The following is an 18,441-nucleotide window of genomic DNA, read 5'->3' as shown; positions in this document are numbered from 1 at the left end:
TTTTTTTTTTTTTTTTTTTTGTCTCCAAGCTTTATGTGATTGATAGGTTTAATCCTGGCTGTCCAGATCGAGGTCTGTCAATCATGTGAGAATGGCCGGGCCCAGACACAGCAGAGTGAAGAGGGAGATAAAGTCTCTCTGCCCGAGTGTATCAGTGGGTTTCAGTGGTGTACTCAAAGAAAATTTACTGACACGCTGGAGACTTTCTGAACCACACTCGTGCATAAATTCAGCAGCACAATCACCCGCACGTCCTCGCACTTACACATACTCACTAGACAGCAATATTTTTGCTGATCACTGCTTTCAATTTCCTATTTGATACTTGTTATAATATATATATATATTTTACAGAAGTCAAGCCAGTTAAGTGTTAAGTGCTTTTATCATAAATATTTAACGTACAGTAATTGTCTAGATTTAGGAATTCATCGACTCTTGTAATACAACCCACTTTAAATTCTGCAGAGATTTCACACCTCAATGGCTCCGACATAAGCTAACTCGTCAAAGGCAGAAAAGAGGCGTTTTCACGGTTATGAGTGTCAGACATAAAAAAAAGCTGATATCTCCTCTTATCGTAGCAGCAATAAAACAAGAGCTTAACCCTCCTAGCATAGTGTCTGCATCGTAAATCCTCCTTAAATGTGTGTTCGCCACGTTCCGTGACTCGTTTTTGGAGGAGTGACCATGGAGCGATTCTGTGGATTATGAGGCTGCTACAGTCACACGCCGGCTCGTCCCCCACCCCTCATTACCATACACTGCCTTTTTCTTCAACATGAGGAGAGTGAATGCTTGATTATCCCAGATAATCACTTCTGCTTTCATGCCAGTATTCAGTCAGATTTATGTGCCAATGTGGAAGTGCACTGCATGTATTTCCAGAGCGTTGTAGGATTGGCTGAGCGCAGCTTCCTTTTTACGACCCCCACCCCCACAACTTGTGATGGGCTCTCCTGTAGTGCAGCCAGTGGTTCTGAAAGGGGGGGTAATTACTCCCTGTCCAAGTGCTGGCTCTTTTCTTGGCCTGGTTGGAATCACCTGGAGCCCACAAAGCATTCGCTCTGCTCCAACATAGTATTCTGGGCCACGCTATCAACTCAAGGCTGCTGAGGCGAAGCCGTGTCAGCGCTAATGAGAATAGCCACCAAAAATCGAAGGTCGGCCAGTTGAGCTCGTCATTTTCCCGTGGCCACCTCCTCTCATATCAGGAGCAGATCAATTCTTTACTCATAGCAGCCCAATTAAGAGAGCGCGTGATGTAATGAGGACCTCTTGCATCTTAACAAGAGAAGCTCAGCAGATGTAACGGGCGAATGAAAGAAGGACTTATAAACAGTCAGGTCTAACTAATCTAAGAACACAGCAGAGTGGCAGCTCTTCTTATTGCTCCCTGTGTGCTGAATAGCAAGTGGGTGGCATGATGTGTGTTTGCAATTGTATGTGCTATTTGTGTATGTTTTGCAGAGCTGAAACGATTACTTGATTAATCAATAAGTCAGTGGCAAGAAAATTAAAGGACAATTTTGAGAAATGATTCATCAGTGAAGTGGCAAAAAGCCAAAGATTAATTGGTTTCCAGCCTGTCACACATTTAATGATGATAAAAATAATTGTTGTAGTTGCAGCTCGACTATGTTCTTCTTCTACTTCTCATAATGTCATTTAGTACTGGTTCCATGGGTATGCCAGAGAGTGTGTGTGTGTGTGTGTGTGTGTGTGTGTGCTGTTTCATGTGCATTTGTGTGCTTTGTGTGATTGTGTTCTGGCAGGCAGGCAGGTGCTGTGGTAGAGGAGGACGCAGCTGTCTGCCAGGCCGTTTGCCTATCTGGTCAACATCACGACAACAGCTGCTCGCTGACCCCGCGTATGGCCGCCGCTGTCATCTGCTCGCTGTCGCCCAAACTCCAGCCAGCACAGAGCTCAGTTCAGTGCCACTTCCAGGGCCCCTCCGTTGCGACGCTGCCTCGCGAGGCTTAAACAGTGGGAATTGAGTTGTTAATATCCTAAAGTGTTCCAGCACTTGAGTGTATTTCACGCCGGTAATCCGTCTGCTGCGGCTGTTGAACAGGGGGGATTGCTGCACCTACAGGAATAATTTCATCACCATAACCTGCTGTTGGTTTTGTGAAGCTGGAACTTCTCGAAGTTAAATGAAATGCTTATTGCGATAATACGTCATGCTACTCGGTCGTATTGTTGCAGAAATGGTCTCAGGAGTTAACAGCAAAAGTAGGATTGAATGGCAGCAGTGACATCCATGCATCACAGTGCACGAAAAGCATGTTCCCTGTAGAGTATAAAGACCGATTGGATAACTGAAGAGCTCCTAGCTGATACCTTGGACATGTGTATCCTTCAGTCGGACAGATAATCATTTAAGATAATGACAGAGGAACCAGATACTGTTAAGATCCAGTGTCATAACTTATCTTGAATTGAATTTTGTGTTGACAAGTTTGTAACCCTGAGAATCAGTCATGATTGAGCCAGCAGCTAGAAACCTTTTTCATATTTCGAGCGCCATTTGGTCCTGTGCATCACAAAGTGTCATCACAGAATGAGTCTATTCACAAATGCCTCAATAAAACCTGGTAAAAACCTACATTACACTCGATCGACTGTATTTTTCTTATTAAAAACAACAGTGATAATTTATTCAGATTTCTCACTTGTACTTTAAGTAAGTTTCTTTACAAAGTTCTTAATTTTAATTTGGTTCTTTAATGAATAAAGACAGTTTTTTAACTAATAAGACAAATTACATCAGGTCCTTTGGTTGCAAGTGCCATCTGCTTTTCTGAAGAGAAAAAAAACAAAGCCACAGAGCTACAAGAAAAGTTATCTGCTCTCTGAAACCAACATAGGTAAAACACCAAACACCATTACAATATCAGTCTTTTTTGATGCACTACCATAGCATGAGGGATGATATTACAGTATGAGCCTGTGCTGTTCTCTGTTGTTTAAATTAATTTGAGCATATTGCCACTTAACTCAGTTAAACCCCTTTTAAGACATAAAAACAGACCATAAAAAACCATCAAAACAAGCCTGTTGTTCAGCCCAGATTTTGGATCACCTCACTCTCCTGTCTGGCTCCAGCACACAGACTGGTGCGCCGCCTGTAAGTGCAGGTTGAGGACCTGCTGGATTAGCTGGTTCGCTTTAGGTGATGTTTGACAGCAACACTGGAAGCTTGGATTAGTGGGAGTTTAGGGACCTGCAGCGGAGGTCACCGTGGGGTAACCATCTGCTGAGGGAGAGCCTCCAATTCTCTGTAGGACACCTCGGCCAGCTCCTAATGTGCCTGCAGACTTCTCCCTCTCCATGACAACTCCAGGAGAAGCAGCCAGGCGACTAATGGCATTATTCTGTTACATGTGTGCTCATTAGAGCTGCTCACCGTGGCCTCTGGGACATGTAACCATTGTAGTACGTGACAAGGGCAGATTCCTAAGCAATGCTTTAGCTCTGGGTCATAACTCTTTGTTGGCAGTGGCAAGTTTGTGGTTACACCAGGAGACAGTGTCTGAAGCATGAAAGACATCGAGGTGAGATAGTAGAGGAAGACTTGTTTTGTTGTCCCCATAAACTGGAACAAAATAGAGCATGGAGTGAATTGAAGAATACATTTGTGTGTTACTGAAATACTGAAAGGAAACTTTGCATGTTCAGAAAGTCGCTGTGGCCTTTTATATGTGTGTCTGTCAAAGGTGATGTGAAAACAGTGAACACATCAGTATAAAACTGTTCTTACAGTCTTCACAAGTGTATATTAACACCTTCTCAAGTGTTACTGTATTGTCCCCTCACTGCGTTTTATAATAATGTGATCCTGAAAATATCCCACAGTTGAAATAACATGTCTGACATTTCGAGGAGCCTCATTAAACCAGAAATGGCACAAGGTTTAGGCAAAGATTAGACAAATATTGGTGACATAACAGAGAAAAAAAGGTCAGCTTCAAGCCTGGCATTGAACACCACATTTTTTTGGAAAGAGATGAACTTATGATGGAGAAGAACTTGAGAGACACAATGAAGGTTGAGAGGGCCTGGGGAATAGATTAATTCCAATTGTAATTCATGTCATTTTGAAGAGAAAAAAGCCTGACTTTCATTTAATATCTGTAGAATAGAGCCAGAAAACATGTTTCTCCTATTTGCAAACATCATTTGAAACCATCCTCACACTATTGGCCTTACTGAGTGAGCAAATTGTCGACAACATTTTTGAAACTGTTTGAAGTAGTGCAATTATTTGTCTGAATTACTTTGTCTCCTATTGACCTGCTTTTGAACAGGGTTGTAACAGAATCTTTTACTCTGTAGTTCTTCTCCTTTATAGTCCACTACGTTTATTTGACAACCATAATTTCTAGTTACTTTAAAAAGTAAGGTTTGAAATATGATGGACTTTTAAGATATAATGCGGAACTCCCCAACAGTATTTAAATAGTTGGAATTAGCTTCAAGCTTCAGATGGTGATATTTTTTACCTAAATAAAAGAGCTGGGACCTTCCTTCATTGTTGAATGGATCTCTGCAACTGCACTTGAGATCACTGTCCACAGAATGACTTTGTCCCTCAAAGGAAGTGGAGCATACACCTCAAAGGCCAACAACAGGTGCAGAGTAAACACACAGATTACATTTATACGCAGGTTTTTTGCATTAGCAGTTCTGTTTGGAGCAAAAAATCAGCGCTGCATGGATCACATTTTTCAGACACAAACATACCGACAGAAAATTTATTAAATCATTCACTGCCAAAAATGGAATTGGTTGTTACAATATCCACAAGTGGCAACTAAAGTGATTTGTCTTGTAAAAGTAAGAACAGTTAACATAGTTCACAAACTCTGCAGTGATATTTAAGGCTTTCCTCTCAGCTTTTTAGCTTTAAATAGATTCACAAAATTCTGCGACAGTCTTGAGTTGAGAGATTAAGCCAGCTCCTGATTTAGAAAAGACAGGTGACAACTACAGTAACTGTCAATTACCACAGGTTTTTCCATACAAGGCCTGTGATTGAAATCAATAAGTTGTTCAATGGGAGCACCATTTGCCAAGTGACTTCGCTCACACCTCTGTTAGGAGTTGCCGTCAAACGCATGTGATTACATGAGTCAGTCGGTGTACTGCTGTTGATGAGATATTCCATTCACCAAGCTGGAACTATTGATCGTTACATGGATCTCCTTGAATACCTTGTTTACTGGAAAACATGAAGATATTCCTCCTGTGCCTCAGGAGAATTTTGATTGTGGTTGATTGCCTAAAAGAACAAATAGATTTTGAGCATCTTGTTTGCTTGGTACGAGCATTTACCGCCAGATATTTTCTCTGGAATGTTGATGCTTTTTACACAAATTAAAAATACATAATTGTTTTCTGTATTGTGAAGACTTTCCATCATTTCACCCCATACTGTGGTTATCCTACATCAATCAAAAACTTTTTGTTTCCCTAGAGCCCCCTGTGCCTATTGCACCCCCGCAGCTGACGGCTGTTGGTGCCACCTATCTCTGGATCCAGTTGAACGCCAACTCCATCAACGGGGACGGCCCGATCATCGACAGGGAGGTGGAGTACCGCACAGTGTCAGGCACCATGTACGACCTGCAGCCTGTAGACAAGACCACGCACAAGATCGGCCACCTGGACCCAGACACCGAGTATGAGATCAGCGTTCTGCTGACCAGACCTCTGGAGGGTGGAACCGGAGCCCCAGGACCCCCTCTGAGGGCCAGGACCAAATGCGCTGGTGAGGCCAAAAATACAATTACTTACAGAGCACTACTGAAATGATACATTTTGTTGTTTTACAGTGTCACATGAACAGGCTTCATACAATATGGTTGTGAATATTATGCAACATACATGAATATGGAATCCAACAAACTTAAATATCACAAAGAGATTTTTCTTAACCTTTGTAACCGCTGTCATTCATCCATTCATATTCAAATGTGAAATGTACTGTGAGAGGAAAATAGTGTTTTTTTGTAAGTTTGGCCTACACTTAACATAATGGAAGCGTAGTTACCTTGTTCTCTGCAAGGCATCTGAAGGACATGTACACAATGCAAACCACTTCAAGTCCAACCAAATCCATTATCACTACGTCAAGGCATGTACACGACATTCAGCATTAAGGTCATAATGAAATCGGACAGATACAAAGAGAAAACAGCTGCTATTAAAGGTATAATATGTAACTTTTCAACTTTTGTCTGAAAATGACAAGACCTATACTATATATATTGTTGCATTATGTGCATAATTATCCCTAATGTTTCAAGCAAGAGAAAACTAGAGAAGTCCATGATGAGTCTGTTTTAAAAGCCAAGGAAATGTTTGGCAGCTCAGCTCCCAGCTCCTCCGAGATGTGCTGTGCCCACCGAGCCACGTGATTTTTAACACGAAACTTTCTTTCTGCTGGTTTTAATCACCTGGTCTGTTTGTCTGATCCTCGGCTGCTGCTGAAAACCTCCTAAATATCTGACACCGGGAGAAAATGACAACAATGTGATGAAGACATCAACTCCCATGATCCCATGCTACTTTCCAACATCACCAAATGCCATCTTTTGTTATTGTTTTGACGGTGAGATCCCCTGGCAGCAGAAGCTACAAACTGGGCCTTTAAAGTGAAAAAGGCTTCAGTTTTAGGTATAATTTCCTGTAGGTAACTGGTTAAAATAGTGTTTTCTTTGTCTGTGTGAGGCGACACTGACATACCACTGAGTTGGTACGTGTATAACTGACCTAACTGAACCCACCTCCATGGAGAATCTCCAGTCTCTTTGATCCGAATGAATGAGTTTGTAAGAGAGCTACAATGTAGCACCATTAGCTGCCTTGCATCTAGAAACAAAGATAACAACGTCTCTGTTACAGCTAACAGCTGAAAAACGAGGTTCGCTTTCACTGTCGGCTCTTTGCACAGTCCAAACACAATGACCGGCTGATACAACAGAGAACAAAAGTACCCCACTTCAATAACTAAAGATAGAGATACTGAAATTTACAACAATCATGTGAAAAGAGTGGTCAAAGCAGTTCGAGCAGCCTATTCATTCAGCTTCTTTTTAAATCATTTTATTACCGCTGCCTTCTGCTTGTTGAGTTTGAGTTTGCCCTGCTCCTAATTTACTCTTACAAACAAAACATTTCAAAAAGATTTCTAATTTTACAAATCACCCCCTTGCATACAATAAATAGCCATCAGGGCTGCATTGTTGGTAAAGCTGCATTGTGTTTTCTCTAAAGCCTCATTGCATGTGAAGCAAATAACTGCAGCTCACAATTGCCCAACATATATCTTTGCCAGTTTACTTAGGTAATTATTTTTTTATAGAAGACAAACCCTCTATGCTTCCATTGTTTGCACCTATAGATCTTCATTAAGATTTTTGGCAGATGGACATAAATTGTCTCTTTTCTAAGCAATGTATTTCAAAGTGGGCATCTGGACCAATTAGAGCTGTGCATACTTTAAGTTTTACATGTAAGAGAAAAACAGATAAAACCTGTGGAAACCAATGGAAAAGCATGTTTAGCGCTTAACTTCTCTCACTATTTGGAGCAGCTGTGTGTCACAATAACTGATATGATTTATAGTTGGCTGAAAACTGCCCTGCCACATGGTTAACTTTATAACTACTTGTTTATTCAGCCTAATTCTCTTTCCAAATGCCCTGCAAGCTTCTTAATCCATCAGCAACACAGATTGATATCATGTGTGAAGCAGACTGGCACCTTAAATTTGGGTCATTATATTGCTGTTGTACTGTGGGCCGTTCAAACTCAAACATGTACATAAACACTTTGAGAATGCCTGATGATATTGTACAAATTGCCCTTCTCACAACATTAACCAGCTAAATTCCCATGCTGTACTTGGATGCCAACTCGGGGAACAAAACAAACCCAGGCTCAGCAGTTTCCCAGGCTAATGCTGTTTGGTGTCCAGAGAAATGCTGATGAAAATGAGATTTTCCTCCCTTCCCTGCCCAGGGTGTAACCCCCTCTCCCCACTGTGAAGGTCACGAGCTTATTCATTTTTAGTCTGGCTGATAGGGATGAATGGCCCTACCTGTGCGGCCTTCGGAGCCAGGCCCAGCTTCTGCGGGGGTCCTGCCCCTTGGCCACCCTGCCGGTCACAGTCGGGGAGATTGATGGCCCGGGCTCCTGAAGTGTGTTTGAGGAAGCAGCTCTTGATCTTGTCCGGCTCTCTGCTGCTCTTCCCCACTGACAGGCTGGGCCTCAGCAGAGCTCCTAATTGAACGGTTAAGACTCACAGGGCTGTGTTATACATCACTGTTGATACAGGCCGAGGGACTCGCTTCCCCTCTCCCCGCTCTGCTGTCTGGAGGCGCTAATGAAAATCTGTGGCCACTTTAGAGCACTGTCTCTCACATAATTATTCATAGCCATGCCTTGGTCACTTCGCAAACTGAGCAATGTTTCTGATGACAAAGGATGTTTTAATTCAATCTTCTGTAAAATGGGGAATGTATAATGCAAGGACACCACCAATTCAATTCAGAAGCAGGAGGAAGAAAGGGGTAGCCTTGAAAGGTTTTCTTTCCCATGAAGCACTTTCATTACTTTCCTAGTGAACATCAAAAGAGTGTCTTATCCAAGGCTCTGTGATTGCTTTCGGGGGTTTATTTGTGGGTTTCAAGGGTTTGCAGAGTGATTCAAACAACATTTTGCTTTTGCATATCCTCATGTCTTTGGACTGTCGAATTTCACAACTTGTTACAATTTGTTATTTTCCTGTTTTCCTACTGGCCAAATATTACTTGCCAAACATTTTGGAGCTAAAAGAGAAAAGCATTTGGAAGCTGCGCGCCCGTTCCATGAGAAATTTGTGTCCGTGTGAAGTTGTTTACCACTTCAGAGTGCTCCACACTTGGTAAGTGCTACTTGAAGGAAGACACTGTAATATCAGGTGATGCCCTAGGATCACAGCAGGGTGCTCCACATTTCAGCAGCACTACTGAGAGTCCATCTCACACAGAGAAACCATTTCCAGCCCACACTAGGAAGGCAGATAGGCAACCCTTAAACAAGTAGTCTGAGTCATGTGTGGAAAAAGTATTTGCTGGAGCTTTTCTGTCGCGCTCTGCTTTGGGTTAAAACAATCGCAGACACATTGAATGTGGTTTTGTTGCAGCAACACTTCATCTGAAGGGACACAACATTTGGAGCACTTTGTTATAAATAAAACAGTTATTCTCAGAGTTGTCTATTCAGCACACATCAAATGATGACAGTTAGTTTTGTCACTTAAACAATGTATCAATCAATCAACTCAAATCATTTGAAGCTGACTGAGCCACTGGAAGGTCTCTGCATGGTATGGTTTTTCCACACAGCACTTGTTTACAATGCAGCAGAGATAATTTCATGCTAGTTTCCATGGTAGAGGAACAGTCTGTCCAGAGGGCTTCATCTCCACCCTATGGCCTTTGCTGTCCCACTGGCTCTCGGGCGCTTTAAAAATGGCAGTACATGATGTCCATGCTGGGTCCGAACACCTGCTCAGACTCCAGCCTCTGCCAACTCCACATCTCCATCTATAAGTTGTCTCCATCTGCGCTGTGGTACCACGTGGGTGTAGTCTCATCTGTTTGTTTTTACTTTGCCATTCTGTTGCGCTGAGTGCTATTAAACACAAGGGAATCGGCGTTAATCAGGGATCAGCCTTCGTTTAAACAGTCGTTTATAACAGTGGAGAGCAGGGAGGAGCTGCGCAATTAATGTGCACCCACACCAAGGTTGGTTATTTGCATTTAGTCTCCTGGTAAATTTGTGAAAGACCAGGTCTGTTTTGATGCAAATAAGAATCGTCTGGCAACATGGAGAAGGTAGTGGTGGTAGAATCTCTTTATTTGTCAAAAACAATCATCTTTTCTCAGAGACACTGGTGCAGGGACATGACACTTATTGTTTTATGTTTTTATGTTTTTTTAAATAAATAAGCTCTTATTGCTTGTGTAATACCAGAGTTGGCGTGTCTGTGACGTAATGAAACTGTAAAAGCTGGAACCTGGAAACAGATAAAGCATTATAGCAGCCATGCTTTTTTAAACAGTATTGTAACATCCAATAAACACTTCATGTACAGTGGGGAAAAGGGGGATTCCAGACATGCATAGAAAGAAAAAGAAAAAAGAAAAAAGGAAAATTCAAGGCTTCTTTCCTGTGAAAAGATTAAAATAAATTCCAAATATGCACTAAAGCTTCTAATGCACCAAATGGATGCCAGAGTTTCTGCAACAAAACTTGCAGATTGTCAACCATTGTGTTGACACACGAGATCCATTTGTCGCTGACTTTATGTGCATCAGCAGCTTTAATAAAAATGCTTTTTTTTAAAGCAGGTAGCTTACAGTTGTCTTTTTTGTTGAAATTCAAAGAAATATAATATTAATTTCCCAATGCTAACATGACCTGCTCAGCTAGCAAAAACTCTTCATCACATGTCACGATCGCTAACATCCCACTTGGTAATATCTTGTCAGGCTTAAAGGTTAAAAAATAGATTAGCTTTATAAAATCACTAGGATGATCCTTTAAAACATGCCTCTCTATATAGTGTCACTAGTGTCACAAATATGGCTCAGCTGCATAAGGAGCGAGGAGTGCAGTCATTGTGCAGTGTAACCTGAGGATGTTGTTCTAAAGAGAACATCATACATTAACTATATTGTTAAAATGTTGCTTTTGTGTAGATCGCTATTATCTATAGAAGTTCAATCTGAACATTTCCATTACTGCCAGACTTTGAAACGTTCCTCAATCCCATGCAAACACTAGACACCAGCATCGTGGTCATAATAGAAATCATATAAACTGCACAGTCTTTTACTGATAAATTAACCTCTCCTTTCACTATTTTTTCTTTTAAAACTTATAAAGTGGTGAATAATGATCAAACTGATTAATGTGACTTAAAGCTATTCCTTTTTTTTCTACCATTGTCCACCTGTCAAAGAGGGTTTTAAAAAGCACCATTTACACTATTAAGGCCCTTTTTTTTCAATGTATTCTTAATTTGTCAAGAAAACCTTCACTGTGATAGACAAGAAAATCGACCTGACGTAAGGACAGTTTGGAGTCGCTACCTCTTCCATAACATCTGTGAATATTCTTATCCACTCTGTAGAAATTGAGGTTTTGGTGCTCAGTTAAATTCAAATTTCAATTTAGTGATTTTAACAAATTACGGAGATTCCCCCAGTTGTTCTGAAAGCAAGTGAATGATTAAGCTTTTATACATATGTAAACCTATATATATATACACTCAAACTGTCTAGTTAACGACTAAAAGAAGTAGAGTAGGAAGGATGCTGCGTAGTTTCGTCGAAGGACATACATAGGACAGAAATTGTAAGCCTGCTGACCTGGTTAGTGTCATCAGTTTACATTTTTTCCAGTGCGTCGGTATATTTGGCCTTGCTAATTCTTCTCTCACCAAGCCATAACATTTTATTAACAAAGGGAGAATAATGACATTTCACCTATAACAACAGTTTTTTTCCCCTCTATCGCCTAATGCATATCTTTCTACAGATCAAACTGCCTCAGTGAGATCTAAACCTAAATGATGGTCGCTGCTTTTTGTTTTGTTTTTCTTTTAAGGCTTAGATGGAGCTGATCCGTCTCTCTGGGTCTAAAAGGAAAGGACATTGTTTGCTGGGATTTGATGTGTCTAATTAATACTATTGTTGCCTTGAGCCGTGAATAGAACCTCACCTCTTCACCTCACTATCTCAGATAGCATTGGTCATGGTTTGCCACCCACAATAGCTGGCAGTCACGTGACCTATAAGGTTTATGTATTGCCCGTGGCACCGCAAATGAAAAGCATTGGTTTGAGGCCCATTGAATTTGTGTTCTATTGTCAGTCAGAGAAAACAGGGTAGATTGAGTTTGTGGTGTGCAGGAAGGTTATAGGACGACCACAATAAAAGTCTTTTTTTATTGCAGGCGGTTGCAAGTAGAATGGCGAATTGTGTTCTATGATATTGGCTCCGCAAAAGGCAATTTGTGTTCTTCTCAAGGACACATCCTCAAACAATTGCTGTTGGAAAGGAAAAGGATAGAGAAAGTGAGAGAGACTCTGCATTTATAGCTGTTTCATTATTATTATTTCCCCCATCTCCATCACTCCATCTATCTGTTCTCCAAACACGGAAGAACTGACACTCTGAGAACAGATGTGCACCGAAAAAAAAAAAAAAAAACACTACTCTGGTGACATCCGCATAAACTTGGTTTCGACTTATTTTAGAGCTGCCTCTTCAGCTCCTCGCAAACAGTTATCACCAAGGTTGTTTGTATCCTCAACTCTTAAGCCTCAGGAGAGCGATAAATAGCGGTAGTTTAGTCAGACTTGGGAAGGTCCTTTTTTTTTCCTGCTGTTTTTAAATTTGAATTGAAATGCTTCTCAAGGTCTTTAAATGTTTCTATTCTCCATGTTTAATTATTCATGGTCTATCTGCTGTAATTTTTGTCACAGATTTTCTCCATCCTTTTGCTGAATTATAGATGTCCCATTCCCCTTGCTAGGCGTCCAGGAAGCACTCATTCAGTCGAATTGTATAACTCTAACTCAAGAGCATTTTTGCATCTCCTCCTCAGCTAAAGGACGGGAATGTCAGGAAGGCTGCGATTTATTCCCTATAATTCCCCCACCTAGATAGCTGGATCTTAGACCTCATATATCTCCTAAGTAGGTGGCTCAGAAAACACAGCAGCCATTTCACAAAGTCAAGGGCCTCACTTTGATTTACACTCCAGGTAACACCCTGAGTTGAGTGCGACACATGCAGGTTTTTTGGCGACAAATGACAATGCCACGCAGGCCATCTGGGGAGTGTTGAAGTTGAAGAATCACCCCGGTAACCTCCCACTGCTCCTGTAGAGATTGTGTCCCCGTCGGTAAATGAGGGCTTGTGTTCTTCCAGTTTGTAAGCCCTAACCACAGGCACTTTCCCCAGGAACCTGCACATAAAAGACAAAAGCCTGCTCTGACAGCAGAGATGGGTGTGTGTGGGCGTGTATATGTGTTAAGACAGATGGGGGTTGAGGGGAAGTGGTGGGGGGGGGTCATTCTACCTGTCACTCTGACCCCAATCACCACACAGCATATTGGTGAAAACAAAATGAAAGATTGATTTAACCAGTTCCACCTCCCCTGCCTCTGCTCTTCCCATCAACTGGCTGCCCATTTGTTTTCATCTGGTCGGTGGACTTGCACTTCCCTTCACCTTTTGCCCCTGAGACACACTTGCCAGGTTTGTTCTTTTAATTCCTCTAAATGATCAGTGAAAGGAAAGGCTACTTCCTGACATGTTATTTAATGGTTTATTTATTTATTCTCCATTCTTTTTTTAGATAATTCAACCAACAAGTTTAACTTTTTATGTCTTGCAACTGCAGGTGCACGGTATTTAAAGCGAACATCACCTCAAGTGCTTCACAAATGTTTTGTGCAGCATCAAACTTACTTCATCTGCACCCCACTAAATGCCTCTATCATGATGAATAAACTGTAGAACCCCTTTTAGCTTTTGTGGGCTTTAATCTACTGCAATGCCTAGTATATTACAAAACATGATGGAAGTAAGTGACCATTGTTAATTCATGAAATTACTGATTCCATGTAAAAATACAAATACAATATATATGGATTATCAGGCGTGATAGTGGATGATTCACAGTGAGTGGTGTGCCTCCATGCTGTCATACAAAGACAGAAAAGGGTACCCAATAATTTCTGTGTGTGTTTTAACCCTCCACCACCCGAACCACTCATTTTAGTAGGTATATTTTTGGACAGGCGCTCCCAGGCCACCATGATGCCCTGTTTGGCATATTTTCTGCCAGAAAATTGCGCCCCTTATTCTCAGCATATCAAATCAAACAGGAACCATTGAGCGTAAACCCATTTGGAGATGAACCAAAAAAGACACTCCTTATTATGTAGGGTTTTGTGTCACAATCATCAAATTTTTTTAGATTTTCCTCTTTATCAAAAGTCTAGATATTCATGCAAACAAGAGCTGCTAATGCAGCATGGCCTGCCTTAGTATAGAGTTGCCTTTTTGTTTAGGCAAGAAAGGCAAGGATGAAATGTTGCAAACTAGCTAAATAAATAAAGCTAAATAAAACAGAATAAATGATAAGCCCTTTTTCCAGTGTAGCACCCACACTGTTGTTAGGTGGCTCTGTTGTGCAGCATGGGGGGGTCGATCGTAAGCAGAGACAAGCACCCACTTGGTATGACGTGACAGTCTCGGGTCTTGTCGTGCATCACCCTCCTGTGCTGGTAAAGTTTGTCTTACTTCCCCTCTGATGCTCTCACTCTCCCTTTCTATTCAGGGCTGAGTTCAGTTTCATTTATAAAATGCAGAATCTTACATATATCATCTCAAGGCACTTTACAGGGTGAGGTCGAGACCTTACAGTGTTACTGAAACCCAACAGTTCCCACCAGGAGCAAACAGTTGGCGAGAGAGGAGAGGAAAAACTCCCTCTTAATAGGAAGCAACCTCCAACTGGACTCTGAGTGGGCGGCCGTCTGTCTCAACCAGTTGGGTTAAGAGGAGAGAAATGTTGGAGGGAGGATAAAGAGGGGGCAAGGGGGAGGGAGAGAGAGAGAGAGAGAGAGAGAGAGAGAGAGAGAGAGAGAGAGAGAGAGAGAGAGAGAGAGAGAGAGAGAGAGAGAGAGAGAGAGAGAGAGAGAGAGAGAGAGAGAGAGAGAGAGAGAGAGAGAGAGAGAGAGAGAGAGAGAGAGAGGCCAGTGCTGTGAGAAGGAAGGCGTTCACCCATTCATCTCCACCCCTACAGCTTCGGGGCGTCCATCACGCAAGGTGGCAGCCGAGCCCGGTCCAGCACCGGGACTCATTCTGTGATTTCAATTCGATCCAGCGTGTTGGAGGCTCCCTCCGCCCCTCATCCTCACCCATCGTGGCAGTCCCATTTATCACGAGACCTATAAAGAAGGACTTGATAGAGTGAGTAGCGACCACCACCATTCAATAAATCCTTGTGATTATCCACGCCTCTAAGGTGTATGGGCAAAGTGCCTGTGTGTGTGTGTGTGTGTGTGTGTGTGTGTGTGTCCGGAGCCTGTGGGCATTTGTCTCTGACTTTGTAATGGGTGTAGCGGGTGGTGTTGGAACACAAGAGGTCCATGTACAGTGTCTTTTAAGTGCTATCAATTATATCATGTGTACATGCGTCAACCCCATGGCCTGGTTTGACTTGTTGCTTTTGATGGCAACAAAAACTTTGCCCATTCTGCCCTCCCCCTCTTGTGTCTCAGCTTTCTTTCTCCCACCACCCACCCACCCACACATGACTCCTTCCACATCTCCCTCTTAACCCCCTCCCTCCTCTCTTTGTCTTCCTCCAGAGGATTGCATAGAGGAGCACTCTAGGAGGGTGATGGAGCTTTGATTGTCGGTTATCAAAAGCTATCATTACAGCTCGCTTCTGTGGGATATGAAAATGATTTCCTAAGTGTAAAACCCATGTCATTACCTCAATGGCCTCAGTGCTATCACTGAGATGTAATAGAAAGAGGCAAACAAATGTGTTCGCCTCCCAGCCCGCCCAGCTCAAACAGAACAGAGGGAAAAACACACAGCAACGGAGAGATAAGTGATGGCAATACCAGGCCTCACTGCCTGGAATGGAGCACTTTACATGAAAACAGGCCTCCGACCAGGATTTAATCTTCGCCGTCGTTGTGTTGTTTTGGTTCTGTCTTTGACTGTCATTCTCCAGCAAGGAATCTGACAGTCTACATGCCATCCTGTGAAAGTTGAGGCATTTCTCTTTTTTTTCCTCTATAAACACCAATCCCCCCCCCCTTCTTCTAAACCTGTGCGCCATTTCATCCCTGTGAGACAGCGGCTGGGGCTCAGGGGCCACATTGATTCACTGGGGGTTTCTAATCATTGGGGAAGTAGTCCCCCCTCCCCCTTCCCCACCCCCCCACCCCCTCCTGGTTCAGTTTGCTGAGCAGGGAGATGGAAGTGTCAGCACCAGGCTTTTCTGTTCTTAATCGATGCCGATCTGATAAAGATCCCGGCTTTCCAAATGACTACGCATAAGACCGTAAACACGCCGGAAAACTCACATTGTCCCCCTTATACACACACACACACACACACACACACACACACACACACACACACACACACACACACACACGCTCGCCACACACTTGTCTCACATTAAAGTGGCTGTGCTCCGGACATGCCCAATTTGTTTCCCTTCATCCAGGACTAATGTCTCGCTCTGCCCGGGGGCTAAGTGCACCATTTGAAGCCCCCTCCAGGACAGACGGCTGCAACATGCGGTTATTTGTTGTTTTTGTTTTACGTTTTGGGAAATCATGCTGTCGGCGCTGCCCGCTGCAAACAGGGCCCCATTCAAATTAACAAGAGGCAATAATGTGCTGATAATTTCTAAAACATTATTTAAATGTCATGCTGTAATGATGAAAAAATCACTAATAGTTCAATGTAAATGTCAAATTCAAATTATTCAATTACATCAGTGAGTGTGGGGCAGGTGATAATTTGTCCACCGCTTGGAATACCAATCTGGCTCTGACTGGAGCTCATCTGTGTGCCCTGGCGTAAGATAGACCTCAGTAATTTCCTGCTCCAAGGGATGCTTTCATAGCCATTATTATAACTCTATTCCACTAGAAATATCTGCCATAGTGGAGAGATATTAGAGTCATATTTTCAGTACTTTTGCCCCAGTGTCGCCCTTGGTGTGTGATGGCTTGTGAGAAGTGTAAAAAAACAAATGGTATGGATTTCAAGTGGTAGCCCTGGTATTTCATGTTGTGATCTGTGCTTGTGCTTTTGATACTGAACCTCTTACTGCTCGGTCAATAAAACACAACTAGCAGTCACAGTAGACTCGCGTAATAGGCTCATCTCATCAGCTGTCATTCATGGGCCTATTTGAAAATGGCTGCGTAGCATCCATCTATGCACAAAAGGATTTTTAAAGGATACCAGTCATTCAGTGCGACCTGTTGGTTTCAGATTAAGTGGCAGAGGAGGATACGGGGTGTTTTTCTTCTTCTCTTCGCTCCCTTTTCAAAGTCAACCATGACCAGGCTCTGAAATGGATGAGGCACCTTGTTGTTCATGCAAACAGATGATGTCATCCTGAGTCATGGGGTACAAGTTGTGATTGGGCATCTGCCACAGATCCTCACATTTTACTGCCTCCCTCAGACAGCTGGCATTTGCACTACAGGGAGCCAATGGGGCAACAAACAATTAGCCTTTTCTCAACAAAACTCCAGGGAGAGGCTGTAAAACAGTCATAGGAGCTGTTTACTAAATGGACAATATTCCTTTATGTACCCAACTATTACTGTTGGTGAAGCAGCAGAAATGTGTCTAATGTTCTTACCACGTGCCTATAAAAGACACATTTAAATTTACATATGAATGTATTGCTTCCTCTTATTGAATTTTTTCTTTATTTTTTATGGTCCACTTCTCCACACAATCCCATTTTCCCCAAGTGCTTCACCATTCTTGCTGGCATCTCTCCATTGGCCAGCATTAGGCTGCAGCGGACCTGTGGATCCGTGGATCTGTGATGCTCCACAAAGATGGGAGTGTGACATTCTCCTTGAACGCTTCTCCAGAAATGAGACTTCCCTCCCAGCTTCATGTGCACGTCTGCTTGAGATTCACACTTTGGTGCATTTGTCACTTTGAGAGCATCTGGTTTAATTTGATTTCTGTGCCTGGCCACCCTGCAATTCTCTGTGCTTTTAGTGTAACCATTGCCTACTGAGTGCGGCCAACAGATAGTTCCGCAAATAAAAGGGTTTAAACTTCTATTTTCTGGATGGCTCTCCCAACATTGCAACCGATTTGAAAAGGCCTGTTTGCCTTCGCCAATTCTCCCCAGTTCTGGGTTAGATTCTCTCTCTCTCTCTCTTTTTTTTTTTTTTTTGGTCTGATTAAATTTGTTTCAAACGGTGGACCACTCTGTGAATTATAACATTTATCTACATAGTTTTGCAAGTTTGGTGGAGCTGGCTTACTTATTGTTTGTTAGCACTTTGAATGTTTGACTTTGCAGCTAATCACTTTGAAGGTAGATGTCTTACATACCAGTATCCACCAAAGATGAACATTTCTTTCAAGTTTTAACAATCAGAGAAGGTCAGTACTACCGCCTTTTATTAAAGATTCCACACAAATTCAAAGAAGTACTCCAACAAAGCATTTCAGAGAAAAGTTTCTCAAAGAACATTAAGCACTTTTTTGCAAGCCAAAACATCTCTCTAACCTCTCAATCAGTCAAAAAGCTGATATATTTTCTTCAGCTATTGTGTAAATGTTTGTAAAAGCTGATTGACAT

The 18,441-nt window shown here is 42.3% G+C and overlaps 1 protein-coding gene across 6 annotated transcripts in view; it reads left to right on the top strand.

The window, feature by feature from the left end:
- Nucleotides 1–18,441, top strand: part of LOC139628582 (receptor-type tyrosine-protein phosphatase mu-like) — a 148,179-nt gene that overhangs the window by 55,704 nt on the left and 74,034 nt on the right. For all 6 annotated transcript variants that reach the window (XM_071490366.1, XM_071490365.1, XM_071490364.1 and 3 more), the window contains exon 7: nucleotides 5,480–5,773. In XM_071490366.1, the coding sequence (XP_071346467.1) occupies nucleotides 5,480–5,773 (294 nt within the window). The remainder of the gene's footprint in view (nucleotides 1–5,479; nucleotides 5,774–18,441) is intronic.

The sequence above is a fragment of the Trachinotus anak genome, unplaced genomic scaffold (genome assembly GCF_046630095.1).
Source record: "Trachinotus anak isolate AG129_WGS33_773 ecotype Australia unplaced genomic scaffold, CSIRO_AGI_Tana_v1 ptg000012l, whole genome shotgun sequence".
Classification (NCBI taxonomy): domain Eukaryota; kingdom Metazoa; phylum Chordata; class Actinopteri; order Carangiformes; family Carangidae; genus Trachinotus; species Trachinotus anak.
This window is presented reverse-complemented; position numbering and strand designations above follow the sequence as displayed.